The 14,802-nt window shown below is 44.7% G+C and overlaps 2 protein-coding genes across 2 annotated transcripts; one reads left to right on the forward strand and one right to left on the reverse strand.

Moving 5' to 3' along the window:
* Window positions 1-778: 778 nt before the first annotated feature.
* Window positions 779-5,658, reverse strand: LOC146185083 (ubiquitin-ribosomal protein eL40 fusion protein-like). Its single transcript, XM_084606070.1, has 3 exons — window positions 5,520-5,658; window positions 4,485-4,782; window positions 779-939 (listed from the first exon to the last, which is right to left on the reverse strand). The coding sequence occupies exons 2-3, from the start codon at window positions 4,772-4,774 to the stop codon at window positions 846-848; spliced, it is 384 nt and encodes a 127-aa protein (XP_084462196.1). The 5' UTR covers window positions 4,775-4,782; window positions 5,520-5,658; the 3' UTR covers window positions 779-845.
* Window positions 5,659-5,883: 225 nt separating this feature from the next.
* RpS25 (ribosomal protein S25) lies at window positions 5,884-14,154 on the forward strand. Its single transcript, XM_084606071.1, has 4 exons — window positions 5,884-6,007; window positions 6,805-6,894; window positions 8,076-8,259; window positions 14,051-14,154. The coding sequence occupies exons 1-4, from the start codon at window positions 6,005-6,007 to the stop codon at window positions 14,122-14,124; spliced, it is 351 nt and encodes a 116-aa protein (XP_084462197.1). The 5' UTR covers window positions 5,884-6,004; the 3' UTR covers window positions 14,125-14,154.
* The last annotated feature ends 648 nt before the right edge of the window (window positions 14,155-14,802 follow it).

A 14,802-nucleotide genomic window follows, 5' to 3' on the forward strand; every position in this document is an offset into this window, starting at 1 on the left:
ACTGCTAACCAGTCTCCAGTTCCAGCTTCAAGGCCCTCCCTTAAAACGATTTTTCTCCATGACCTCACATCAGCGAAGACAATGCTCATAACATTGTATGCCTGAATAATGCCCAAGACCCAGCGACGAAGTCTTTCCATGTTCAGATGCTTCACCTTTACTAGGCTATGCAACCAAAGTTTGCATTTTGCATCACCATGGTGTTTCGCTGATCCACAGGAAGTGCAAAGGCACCAGACACCAGCATGTAATTCAAGAGGACGACTACTTAAGACCCGAGAAGCTCATGTTGAGCGGTCAGGAGTCCACGTCGAGGTGCTCATTTAAGCTAACATCCTTGTCGACAAAATATGTTGTATCGTGCTGGTTATGGACAAAGCAGCAACACATCATCGACTGTTCTTCAGCTATTTTGTATTTGTTCACTTTCTCATTATCTCCTACACTTGCGTGCAACCACATTTCGGCTATCACATAAAGGTCAGTCAAAAGAGCACTTTTCTATCCTATTAAAAAAAGCTTCAGCTAGTAGCATTAGATCTGGGCACTGCACAAAAGCTGAATGCTTGCCCTGTCAGCTCCATGTGACCTTGTTTCTCAAGCTAATGTAATAATTTGCAACAGCACCCTGTAAAAAGAGTATGCAAGCTGGGCTGCAACTACAACGAACACTAATGCAGACTTCATGCAGCTTTTATACCAGCTGCACTGAAAGTATGTGCCGGGCATCACAGGTCCGGGATATGTCCACAAACTCACTGTATTCACAAACAAAAAGTCTTGGCCCAACTAGCAACCTTTATTCCTGGCTCCACAGAATGAGGCAATGCACAAACACAGGTGGTCTACTTGAGCTTCTTCTTGGGGCGCAGGTTGTTGGAGTGGCCACACTTGCGCTTGCGGCAATTCGTGGCCTTTGGGTGCAGCCGAGCATAGCACCTGGGCAGATAGGAATAGTTTCAATGCAGTACCCTTACAAGACAGTTACATCCAGACTTTCAGCTCTGCCCCCAAGGCCTGCCCAAGCAGATAGCTTGTCACTTTCCCTTCACAAGAACACTCCTGTTTTGACTGGCAGTTTGTTTTTAACACAAAAAGTATTCACACTACATCCACGTCTACACACAAACCCCAAAGATAAAAGTAAGCGATTTTTGTACTATATGCTGCAGTTTTTGCCATTTAAAAAAAATCTGCTAAAAGAACACGATTTGCAAGTTTTTAGCATAGTAACTAGGCTAAAGAGTGAGGACGCTTTTTAAAAGCCCGCATTTCTTGCACTACACAAAGCAGTCCACGCTTTCTGCCACATACGCATGCATAAAGACATTTAAACTACTATGACTTGGTGCCCTTTTGCCAGCATTTCACACCTTAGAATTTACGCAACTAGATTTTGTTACTTTTAGTAGGATTATTTCTTTTTCTTTCTTATAGGCTGGGCAAGACCGTGAGTAGGCTGGATGATTGCTCTCCCAGTTTAAATAGAGGTGCGGCCCAGTCACATAGCTTTCGGCAGAATGCTCACAGGAAGCACATTTCGCACATGTGACATTGTCCCGGCAGCTGTGAGCCGTGGCCATACTGCCTGGATTCAATTTTTGTGTAGTCTACATCCACATAGAGTATCTTGGATGAAAAAAGGGTGACGATGTGCTTTGTCCGAATTTTACCCTGTAAACAGCTGTAACAGTCTGTTCCATCGAGCTCTTGTTCGCTTACATATTTAAAGCCGTTATCTGAGATGACTCCACGGATGGTGCTAAAGGAGCATTCTGGGCTAACAGTCACAAGGATGTCTCCAAATGAATTCACTACAGAGAACTTATCATATTGATGCTGGAAAAGGTCAACATTTGTCATCTTTTAATCTTGTATCTTTGGCCTATCTTTGTAACGAGAAATGGAGACAAGTCTGGCAGTCATTTCCATGTGTTTCCTGTGGAGGGAGAAGGGGTCTCAATATGTCTTCTTTTTGAGGGAAGGGCGATTATGAAGAGAGAATTTTGACGCCATAAAAATACACGACCTTTGGTCACGGCGCCAGCTGTGAAGTGGTGAGCAACTTTGTCTAGAGCGCGTCTATGGTGATCTGCAGAGCAAATCAACGCCATCTAGTGGTAGGGTCTGAGTTATGTATCCGGTGTGCACGTGCGGCCATATAAGGCCTGCTTGTGGGCGGCCTCATTTTCACTTTCCGCCACCAGGGCCACACCGAGTGATATGTAACAGCGTCCAGAAAAACTATGCGCTTTGCCCGAATCATTAAGGCGGCTAGGCAAGCAAGTGCAAGTGATGATGAATAATTGTGAGTTTCAAAGGCAATGCAAATGGGGGTGATCATGCCTTTCAAACTAGTACCAAGCTAAGAGTGCGAGAATTGGGCCTAGTTGGATGCTTGGTCTGTTTTCGCATTGTCCATATAATGCTCATATAATGCTAACATATTGCCACCACACACCACGTGTTGCAGCTGTATTGTCTGATGATGCATATCTGTGCTGCGTTGTCCGCTACAGGGGGCACCGCATTTGGCATCCGTACAGATCTAGGAATTTGGCTTCCTTAATGTGGAATGCAAAGAAGCGTATATGCCACTACAATAAAAAAGAATTGTCCGCTATCACTCGCGCTTGCTTGCCTGGCCGCCTCATTACACTCATGAAGCATAGCAGAATGAAGACGCCTTGGCAGCACAAAACGAACTCTCAAGAAAAAGGCGGAACAAGGAAGTGATGAGAAGGCATCCCTTGTTTCTGCAGCGCATGTGCACCGGATGCGAACTCTCGGAGCCTAACATCAGATGGTGCCGACCTGCACTGCAGAGCACTGCTGCTCTGCGGCGCTCTAGACTGCTGCTCACCAATGTGCAATGCCACTATAAACAAATATAGCATAACTGAGGATTGTTATATCCTACAATGTTAAACCTAACTGCCTAGAAGAAGGAAAAATTCAAGAAAAGAGGTGGGGACCGGACAGCTATAAGAAAAATAGGAATGTGAAAGGTGGAGGGGAGGATAGGAAAATGCAACTGCCAGTCAGGCGAGACCGGAAGTGGCTTCTATGGGAAGCTGAAGATATAGTGACACGTTGCCTTCGCCAAGGAAGGGCCGAATACTCGGCACCGGCTCAACCACCAGGAGCCTGTTTACCCCGGACATGGCGATGCCACGCACGGCTAAGCGTGGGTGCTCAAGGTCTGTGGTGTAGCAGAGTACATGCTCCCTATGGTGAGTAAAGATGATGAGAATGCATTTTTGTGTGGGTTTCATTTTTTTTCGTTGCGTGACCATTGTAGACTGAGGAGTCCACATTCTTCAGGTTCATGTGAATCCCGTAGCCGTTTTTATCAGTGTCATGTGTTTATGCAAAGTGCCTTCTTTTTTTCCATGCCAAGTTTGATAGACTGTCCTAGACAAAATGTGCTGGTTCATGTGTGACTGTGTACACACGTTTGGTCTACCTGTCCTCAACAGTTATTGCCATACAGATTTTTCGTTTTAGACAACCAAAAGATTTTTTTTAAAGAATTCTGGCATTTGATACAGGACAGTTTCTACTTCTTGCTAGTTCCAACCTAGTAATTCGACAGTCAATTCAGGCTTTCTCTAGTCCTTACTGAATGAAAATGAATGGGAGAACTATCCGCCAGACTATCGGTGCTCTCCATCCCTTTTCCATTGCCTTAATGCTGCCTCTGTGTCTCAACACACGATGTGTGCCACCACTAGCTTGAATACACTGAGCACGTGCTTTTCTTCAATCAAGGAAAATGCCCAAGCTGACAATGTGGCAGTTTTATTTTCCTTCCACAAAAGAAGGCTACTGAAAATTAATGACTACATTCTGGACAAATGGCCAGCTGCCACCATTCATTCTGTAAATCCTTAGAAGATTTGTAAGCTCCAAGAAATGCTACCTTGTCACACACACACACAAAAAAAAATGTGGCAGACACCCAAGCTTCGCCGTTAAGGGCATGATGCAACAGTGCATGTTACACCCTACATATAATGCACCACTTTAATCAAGCTCTATAAATGTCTCTGAATATGGCCCAGGAGCAGCATGCCCGACTAGGCATCCAAGAGCAATGGAAGGTTGATTCTTATTCCTCCTTTTCGCCTCAAACAAGCAATCCCAGTTTACAGCTCCTCCCAACTTCCCGATATCCTGTGGTCTCATAAATCACACAAACCACTGAAGAATCAGTGCTCTGCAACGTCAAGTGCAAGTCACTGCATGCCCCGCACCATGCCTGTAATTTTTTTGCTCACAACTTTAACACAACATTTTTTGTGTAACAAAACCTTCAACGCAATCGTGTTAAAAAAAATACGAAAACTGGCAATTAAAACAACCAGAAATAGTGGCACTTTTCGCTTATTACTTGCAAAGGATTGCTGCTGAATCTTCGCAGTCAACCGTCACAGCAGGTGCTATACCAAACAGGACTGAGTTTAGGCTGAAGCTGAACATACTTGCGGCAGATCATCTTGTCACAGTTATACTTTTGGGCCAGGATGCGCAAGCTGGGCTCGATGACACCGCCCACCAGGCGCAGGCTCAGGTCCAGGCTGCAGCCAGCTTCCAAAGCGTCGGAATCGTCCAGGGGCCGCCCAGACACCAGCACCAGCCGCTGTTGGTCGCACGGCAGTCCCAGCCGGGCACGCAGACCTTCCTTGAGCTCGGACACCAGCGCGTCGGACGCCAAGTCCATAACCAGCGTTCGGCCATCAAGGCCACGCACAAACACTTGTTTCTGGTGCATGTCGCCTCCTGTATAGAAGCATGAGCAGGCTTTACACAGCGGTTTAGCAATTGCGATGTCACTGGTAGCACCCCGGCAATGAAAACACATCGCAATCCTGAAACGTTAATGACCGCTTCAGCACAATCGAACGAAGCCTTCCACACATCGCAATCCTGAAAAGTTAATGACCGCTTCAGCACAATCGAATGAAGTCTTCAGTGCCGGTTCTCAAGCGTCTCAGGTACGAATTCTCGTACAGCATCGTACTTCTTGGCACCCAGTACTACACTCGTGTAATGCACTGCCGTCTCCCTTTCTTGTAATGTGTAACACATTACACATTACAAGAAAGGGAGAACATTACAAGAAAGGGAGACGGCAGTGCATTACACGAGGCCAAATTAGCGAAACGTCTGTGCACCCATTGCTTGAGCAAGTAAAGGCTGCATGGACGCCCAACTTTAATACCCAGGTAATTACGAGTAGCAGCCCATATAGCGACCTGCTGGCATTGTGAATACCACAACATGGGCAGAAAAATGTGCCATTTACGGCAATCCGTCCACGCCGGCCCTGACGTCATTTTGTTAAGACGCATTCGCTATGAACTCCACAGTATAATCCTGCAGAAATTCCGAAAAAGTTTAATTCTCAAAATGAGACTTCGAACTATGATTTGTTATTAGTGGACATGGCCTGTCAGCAACGCACTTATATAGGCCAAAAACAAATGAGATGAAGAGAACATGAAATTTGCGCCTACCTGCAATGAGCCGATCTGGAGAAAAAGGCACGGGGTCTCTCACGTTGACGGGAAAACGTGTTGCCCAGTGTTGCTTAGTACGCTGCCAGTCCACCTGCCACTGTGTCGAAATAAATGATGTACCAAAACAACTTAAACTTTGGCACATAAGGAACTAAATTGTTGAAGCATCGCTGTTATGTAAATGTTACATTATATTTTCTTGTCGTTGGTTTTCTATTTTACTTTAAAGTACATTACCACAATTGACAATTTTGTTAACAAACTTCAACTGATATTATAATTTAAATTGAGCAGTTTTTTTACACAACTTTGAAAGCTTTATTAAAGAAGATTTTTTATAGATTTATTTTGTCCTGGCCATATTTCACCATTTCACCGATCTCACCATTTCACCATTTCACTGCTCCCCCTGACACGGGGTCCTCTTCGGTAACGGAAAGGTCTTTTCTTTTGCGGCTTTCGGAGCGGCAGCGTCGGCGAAGATGGTATGTATTTGTTTTATGGTGTTTTAGCATCATAGCAGCTAGTTTTCAGTCATGGTTTCTTAATATATTGTAGAGTATGTGGGCTTAATTGAACTGACAACGCAACGATTATCTGACAATTTTTTTATGTTTAAACCAGGCACACGACACGTGTTGGCTCTTGAGGCCTAAGCCTCGTAGCGTCTGAAACACGGCAACCGTCAAGCCACTTTATACGCTACCGTCTGAAATTAGTACCGATCGCATGCTGTGTATGCGTTTGCATGCTTCTCGTTGAATCGAGGCTGTTTTAATATGGCTTGCTGTCAAACCGGTCGCTTAGCGTCATGCCGGTTATGTTGGCCTCTGCGTTGGCGTGCGGCGGTGCATTTTGTGGATACGCAAGCGTGCTCTGACCATGAACACTTCGTAGTGAAATCAACTGGGTTTTTAAACTCTTCGCGCTGTCCGTGTCGACTCTTTCAAGGCAGGGAATTAACACGCCTGGCTTTAAATTTTGCTTTAAACTGGAACATAGCAGAATGCCTGTGCCAGTAAGCGCCGATGGGCTCCTACTGCGCCCCCCCTCCTCCCCTTTCCTCTCCTCTCCTCTTTTTTTCTTGTGCATAGAAGATTGGTGCTGCTCTTTGCTGCTTTCCTGCTCATAATGTTTGACAGTCAGCAACAGTTCTCGCATACCACAGTGTCGCGATCGTTCGATAGTACCGCTGTCGTTGCCTTGCGTTTTCGTTACCGAGAAACGTTTCCCTTGCCCGCATGATTTAATTTTGTTCTTTTGATTTTTGTTTCCCTTTCAGCCGCCAAAACAGGATAGCAAGAAGAAGACTGACACAAAAGGGACTGCCAAGAAGAAGGAGGGATCCTCCGGAGGCAAAGCCAAAAAGAAGGCAAGCGATTTCTACTCTGGCTCTTTGACTCGGGTAGTTAGCTGGTGACAGATTTTGGCAGCTGAAATGACTTGCTAATTCCATGTGTATTGTACAGCTGGTTTAGGCTGATAAGCTCCTGTTTGCAATCTTAATTATGTTTATCATGCTCTACCCTGAACTGTCTTGAACTCTCTTCAGAAGAAACTTTCGGGTTGGTCAGTCTATGGCTATCGTTTTCTTTTTATATACCATGGTATTAATCTGATAGCTTTGCATTTTATTTTAGGTTTGGAACACCCCCAACCCCTTTTCTAAAGTTGCACGAGGCCCACTGTTAGAGCTTCACATGTTGAGAAGAGTAATAGTGTTTTGATATTAATGGATAACTTCCATGTAGCAGTCCTTAGTAAGTGCTAAAAAGCGGGTTACAGCCTGGGTTCTGGGCACACTAGAGCCTGAATGTGACACTTGCTAGCACATCGGTACAAGCTACCTATTCCCATGATTTTACACTTTGAGATTAATTTCATGTCATCGGAGGAGTTTGGGTGCTGTATTCAAATTGACTTTTGTTAATTTACAGTTCTTTGGTTGGAAAATCACGACTAGTCACTTGAAAGCAGTGTCCCATATTTCTGTGGTAAACTTCTGGTAACTCTGATTGCACAGCTTGTGAAAGGCATGTTTCAGACTACTGAGCGGTTGATTGTGCTGCTTGATGGCTTACATATGCTGTCTTATTACTATACCTGCGCGCGAAAAAATTCCTTGGGTGAGCACCTGAATGCCCCCACAGGCCAGACATCGCGCCACATCAATGACCGCATGAGATCTTACTGCGTCCTCATATTTTGGCTGCAGTACTATAAATTGTGGTACACGTATACACGTACGATCTCGCACCCCATCAGGGCAAACCATTATCTGCAGTGGTTCTGCAGAGAGAGGGGTATGCATTTCTGGTACAGCTAGAATTGTATTCATGTACAACACAATTTCTGCAGTGTCGTGTTTTAGGATGGCCCATCTGACGAAAGCCTTCGCTGCCTTCCACCCCCCTTAGAGTTGTGATGCATACAGGGTGTAGGTGATTGCAGGCTTCTAGACCTGTGGGTGCCCAAGTTGTTTGATCTCCCATTAGTCTGAGTATCTTGCATGCGAGTAATTGTGTTCTCCTGTACTTGCTACCCGCTGTGCAGAAGTGGTCCAAGGGAAAAGTGCGCGACAAGTTGAACAACCTGGTCCTGTTCGACAAAGGCACATATGAGAAGCTCCTCAAGGAAGTTCCCAGCTACAAGCTGATCACTCCCTCAGTGGTGTCTGAGCGACTAAAGGTCCGAGGCTCACTTGCCCGCAAGGCCCTGGAGGAATTGCTGCAGAAGGGTGAGAGCTCCTTTTCTCCTCGCAGCTTGCCATATTAAAGGGCTTGCCAACTTTGAGCCTAGTTTTGGGCTCTTCGCTGCATGTTGAACTGTATTACCGTGTAATTGCGTGTCAGGATTTTGTTTTTTGTTTTTTTTTTTCCCCTCATTCGAGGGCCATTTTTCGGGGTGCGACCCATATAACTGACAAGCTTTTTTTTTTATTTTATTTTTTCCAAATAAGGACAAACACCTCGGCGAATGTGCGCAGTTTATTTACCGTTCAGTAGCCACTCGAAATCTTCCAACGTTAGAATGGCAGCTCTCGGCGGCAGTTCGCAAAAAATAAAGCAGAGGGCATACAAGAGCTGCAACTACAGCGGGTGACCATGCTGCTATGCTCACATGCCTTTGATAGTCTCGAAACAAAGCTGAGGTGGCCGGGACTAGTGACGCTGATGCCGGTATGGATTGCGGAAGCTAGCGGCAGAGGGGAAATGATGATGACCCACGACTTTGTGTGCCATCCGTAAGCGGAAGTTCCTGTTCACCTTGAAGGCTATTCCCGCGTGGGTCGTGAAAAGATTGGGTGTAGCCCTTACACACGTTTATGCAGTCTGCCTCATTATGTTCACGACATCCATTATTGGCACTACAGGGTGATCCACTTCTAGCTATAACACGGTCAATGGTTTCAATGCAGCATTGCGTTGGATGCAGGCGCTTATCGAAGCAAAGCGATATATGCACAGTGAGACGCGGTGATGCTTCACGTGGCTTGCTGCCTAGCTTTATGGAATGGCCGGGTCGGACGCAATGATGCTAGAAGTGGGTCACCCTGTACATGTGTTGTCTGAAGTATACTGGATTGTATAGTAGTCACATGTGGCAGCATAGTGCTGATCTCTGCTACTGTTGAACATCAGTTTCATGTGCAGATAAATTAAGTACAGCCTTTCAAGTGAGTAAAAGGCAGGGGGTCATCTTTGTTTCATTTTCGGGTCTTAGAATGTTCTGTATATGTTGGTGTTACCTTTTATGTCGGTCTTAAAGAAGGGACAACAGTGGCCAAAAGTAGGCCGTGGGAGAAAGTGCATTTTTGTGGTGTTCGCACCTTCAGTCCCTGTGCTCAGATTCATGAAAGCTATGACATACCTGGGATCTGCTTACATTTATCCTCCAATAAGAACTTCGGCATCCTTCACAGGTTGCAGTGGCTCAATGGTTTGGCTGTGACTGTTAGCCATTTCTTGACATACGCAGTGCAAACATGTGGCATAGAGGAGAGCACGAAATTGAAAATTTAGCTGTGAAGGACTCACCAGATTCAAGTACAATCACAGTCAAACATTCTTTACTGAACTTTACAATCATGTTAATGTTACAATCATTCTTTACAATCCTGTTAATATAGTACATGCCAAGCCAACCCTTCCGATTTGCCCGAAGACTTCCTATTTTTGACTGAACTTTCCAATTGTAAAATTACTGCCCTAAATCTCTCAATAAGTGGACCCTGCCCACGTAAGAGTGCCATGTCGCTTGGCGGCACGGTGGTAGTTTCCTGTAGGCGGCTGCAAATCCGGTGATGGCGGTGTTCAGCCTCAGTATATGTAGGAGCATCTTCGAACTTAGCAAAAGTGCTTGGCGTAGAATGGTCATTACCACAACTATGCACAAACATCACGCCATCTGATCTTTCTTATTGCGATCGGCCGCATGCATCATGTTACCGAGTTGCACTATGCCTGATGACAGCGGGATAACTCATCTTCCAGAGCTATAACTAAACCTGCGTGCTGATGGCACCAAGAGAAAATGTTGCTTGTGTGATTAAGACTCATTCGACACGGCCTGAAGGCCTCCGCAGAATGTTGAATCAATTTTTTTTTTCCCTCTTAAGGGCACAGGGTAAGGCAAAATGAAAAAAAAAAAATAATCTTTTTCTTTTGGAATTTGAGAAGTTCATCTATTTCTACGCATATTTCACAGCCTCAGTTTTTTTGGAAACTCTTATTTTGGGCTGAAAAACACTCTTTCCGAAACCAAGTAGTGAGCGACCACGCCCCCTTTTCGAATACCCTCCGCGTTTATCATGAATTTTTACCAAACAAAATTCACCACCAGATTTCAAAGCTTGTCTGGAATCAGCGACATATAAAAAACGGTCTGGCAACTGTTTTTCTTCTTTTAGCCAAGACAATCTATAGACGCTCGCACGTTTTTTTCCACGTTTCTCCAAACTTCGAGCAACTGCGTTCCAGTGCGTTTCCTAAGGAATAATATACACTGTGCCTGGGTTCGTTGACATGCCCAGGGCGAAGAAAACGTTCAACAAGCGTTCATTTCACGGCAACCGTTACAGTCGTCCGGTAAAAGGAATTGGACGCCCGCGACGTGTTGAGACGCCAAACGTAGAACCGGCCAGCGCCTCAGCATTTAAGCTTTCAAGCTTTTCTGTGAGTTTCCAGGAAGATGACGTGCTACAAAGCAGCCTGGAGTATGCCCTAATGGACATGGATGCTATTAGTGGCACAATTACAGATTTGTGCTTGTAGGCTCTGCGGTGGAAGTGTTGAACTCGTGGAAATTGCGTCAAAACGGGTAGGCGTTGCAAGTGTTTACAGCTTGAACTGTGAAGCATGCAGTGCCGCGAATCGATTTGAGACGTCGAAAAAAACTATTTCTGGCCTCTATGAAGCCAACCTCAGGTTGGTCTACGCCTTGAGGTGCATAGGTAAGGGAATGGCTGCAGGAAATATACTGTGTGCCATGCTAAACCTTCCTAAACCGCCAACAAAGTTTTCGAAATATAATTGAGAGCTCTTAGTTCACATCGAAGCTGCTGCTATGGAGTCGATGAAAAGGGCAGCTGAATGAGGGAGACAAGGACATAGCAGTTGCTCTGGATGGAAGCTGGCAAAAGTGAGGCCACACTTACAATAACTGTATAGTCTCTGCGATCAGCGTAGACTCTGGGAAAGTGCTGGATGTGGAGGTTATGTCTAAACGCTGTCCAAAGTGTGGCATCAAGGGTGTAAACAGTTGACCCCCAGCACACACAGGAGTGTCTAAGCAATTATCAAGGCATCAGCGGTGGAATGGAAGTCGCAGGGGCAGTGAACATTTTCGGCAGAAGTGAGGAGTTCCATGGTGTTCAGTACGTCAAATACCTTGGGGACGGTGAAGGCACAAAAACCATACGGTGATTCCGTTGAAATGTCGAAGTTGGAGTGCATAGGTCATGTCCAAAAAAGGATGGGCACGAGATTACGGAGGCTGAAGAAGGAAAACAAAGCAGGAAAACTGATGGAAAAAGCCTCTCCGGCCGAGGCTGACTGACGGATGGAGTCATAGACAAGCTCCAGACATACTACGGGTTGGCCATCAGAAGGAATGTAGGAAACTTAGAGGAAATGCGGAAGGCTGTATGGGCGACATACTTCCACTTATCATCCACGGACAATGACCCATGCCATGGACTTTGCCCAAAGGGCCCTGATACGTGGTGTGCCTTCAACAGAAGTCAGTTAGAGGGCAAACCGTTTGTCCACAAGGAGAGTTTGCCTGCATCTGTCTTGGAGGCGATCAAACCCGTGTATAGGCAGCTATCTCGGGCTGAGCTCCTGGAGAAGTGCCTTCATGGGCGAACTCAAAACGCTAATGAGTCATTCAATCATGTTGTTTGGGAACGCGCGCCAAAGAACGTGTTTCTTAGTCTTCAGACCCTGAGAATGGCAGCACTAGATGCTGTCCTTTCATTCAATGATGGTAGCATCGCACGAGCCGATGTTTTGAAGCCTTGTGAATTGAACTCTGGCCGCAACACCATCAAGTCGCTGAAGGAAGCTAACCGCAAGCGAATGTACTTTGCCGACCGAGCGGCACGACAGCTCACAAAAGAGGCTCGGCAAGCGAAGTGAGAAGCTGAAAAGCGAAGAAATGACGTTGGCAGTGACTACGAAGCTGGGGGCTATTAAGCCAATTACTTTGATAGTGCTTGTGTAAATAAAAAATTGCTGTTAACCTCTTTTTCTACTTTGAGCTCAATTATCTCAGAAATTGTTTATCACGAAAGGTACCATTATTTTTTAAACCATTTCAGATAGACTGCTGATATTTGTTTTCACACATCTACCTAACGGTTGGCAACTACTGAACTAGAATTAAACAATTTCCAGCAGACGTTTTTTGTTGCGAATTTTTAAATGCACAAAGAATGCCAAAATTCTTTTACTAGATGTTACTATTTGATAAAAAAACTTAATTTCCAACTGGTTCTGGTATGTCCAGTTCAGTAGAAAGTTCACACAATTAGGAACAAAATGATGCATGTATTACCAGAATACCTCGTTTAGTTACTGAGAAACATGTTCCTCAAAATGGCCGAAAATGCATGGGAAGTATAGGACTTACCCTGTGCCCTTAAGAAGTACTGCCTTAACATGAATACTGCAGAGCTGCGTTTACTGGTTTCTCGACACTGGTGATTCTTGGGGTAGTTCTCTCTTTTTTGGGGGGGGGGGGGGGGGTGCTAGCGCCGCGTTATAGTTATCTTTCTACAGAAAATTATGTATGTATATATTTGCTATATATGTTGCTGCAGCAAGGAGCATTCTACTATGACAGATTTCTGCTAGACACAGAAAAAAGTTTACAGTGTAGAGGAGACAAGCTGGAGCTTCAGTTACTAAGTCCGTGTTTACTATACTCCTAGACAATTTTTATGGCTGTACAGCCCAAAGGCCACAGAACCGTAATGCACCAATTCAACGCTCAGCAGAAATTTCGCGATCGTGCTCTTGAATATTATACCGTTAAATTATTATATCCGTAAAATGCTGTTGGCAAGCATGTATCAAGGTTTGACTGTGTGGGCTCTCTTCTGCATGTGGATGTGTATTTGCTTCAAATATAATGCAAACACTATGTAGCAAAAATGAGTTTGTATATTATGCTCACATGGTGTTTCCCGGGTGTTTTTGAAGGACTATAAACACCAAATTTTGGTGGCATTTTTCTTCTCGTTAACGATGCCTAAGTCATTGCTGTATGTCAATCCGCACGCAGTTTTAGTTTGCAGTTGCTAAATAATTTATAACTGAATTTTCTTTTCTCACCAGTTTTGGTTTCGTTATCAGAGATGGCAGTGACATCACAATTATGTCATGGCGGCATGAAAAAACTGCAATGTAATGGCTCATTCTTCACTTGTAATGATTCTTGTTCTTGAGACAGGCTGGCTTTATCACTGTAGTGAATTCAAATTACACAGCAATGAGTATATCGCTGTATTTTCATCCCTTGCGTGACCTAGACTTGACTGACATCACAGCATTCGCTCGGCTGTTGAAACCGAAACAGGTGCACAGTAATGCCCTAGGCATCGTTGCAAATGATAAAACACGAACCCAAAAATAAAGTGTCTGTAGTCCTTTAATGCCAAATCGGTAAATGTGATAAAATCAGCTTCTGAAAACACAGAAGCCACGCAGCATGGGCATGCTGCATGAAGAAACTGGCTGTTTGATACTGTCTTGTCTCATTAATTTGACCCCTGTTGGTTCGGATCATTGATCACGCTTTTTGGATAGTTGGTAGAAGCTATCTGTTTTCTGGGCCTGTTCCTGGGTTTCAGAAGTAAGCATCTTTTATATGCTCTACAATAGCATCACTGCTCTGCATGAACTCTATTCTGTATAGTCGCTACATCCCATTCACTGAATCCACTGTCATTTACTAGGGTGAAGTTGAGTGTTTTCGGGCATGTATTATGATGGTTTTTCTCATTCTTTGCGTGTTGCTATGTGCAGGGCTCATAAAACAGGTTGTCAAGCACCACAGCCAAGTCATCTACACAAGGACTACTAAGGCTGAGGATGCCTAAGCTGTGAATAAATAGCATCTTGCGCACAGAGTTTTGGTGTACCTTCATTCACTGAACTTTTGTGAGCTGTGGTATGGACCTTTGAATTGGGAAAGGATGTCAAAATACCTGCTATCTGGTCTGCTGCACACTGATTCCGCTTACCTGCATACAGGGGTAGAACTGCTGCACCAAGTAGAAATTCCTGCTAGACAAAAGGTAGTTTAAAACTGAAGCAAACTCTTTCATGGATTGGCTGTGCGTTTCCATAACTGGTGTAGGAGCACGGAAATAATTGTCTAATAGTTTGCAGCCTCCTATCTATTGATACCACGTGCTACCGTGTGAAGTAAAATTAGAAATACCGAAAATGTATTTTTCCTACTCCAAACTCTCCAAAAAATTGCCATGCTCTATTGAAAAACACTTGTGAGGTAGATATTCTGATGATGTATGATGTTTGACCATTCGTTTGATCCTAACCCTTCTGAGAACGACACGGCGGCTGTGAACATGTTTTACATACACGACCTTGCCGACATAGCCTAGAAAGGGTTTCGCCTCAAAAAGTGTCGCTGTCAAAATCAGACTGCTGATTATCGTGTGAAATGCGACAGCATTTATGGGCTTATCACGGCCTTGCTGGGCTAATGGTGGTGGTAGTAGTAGTAGTATAAAACTTTATTTCGCAAAATGAAA

Source organism: Amblyomma maculatum, chromosome 6 (genome assembly GCF_055883805.1).
Source record: "Amblyomma maculatum isolate TAMU_Amacu chromosome 6, ASM5588380v1, whole genome shotgun sequence".
Taxonomy (NCBI): Eukaryota; Metazoa; Arthropoda; class Arachnida; order Ixodida; family Ixodidae; genus Amblyomma; species Amblyomma maculatum.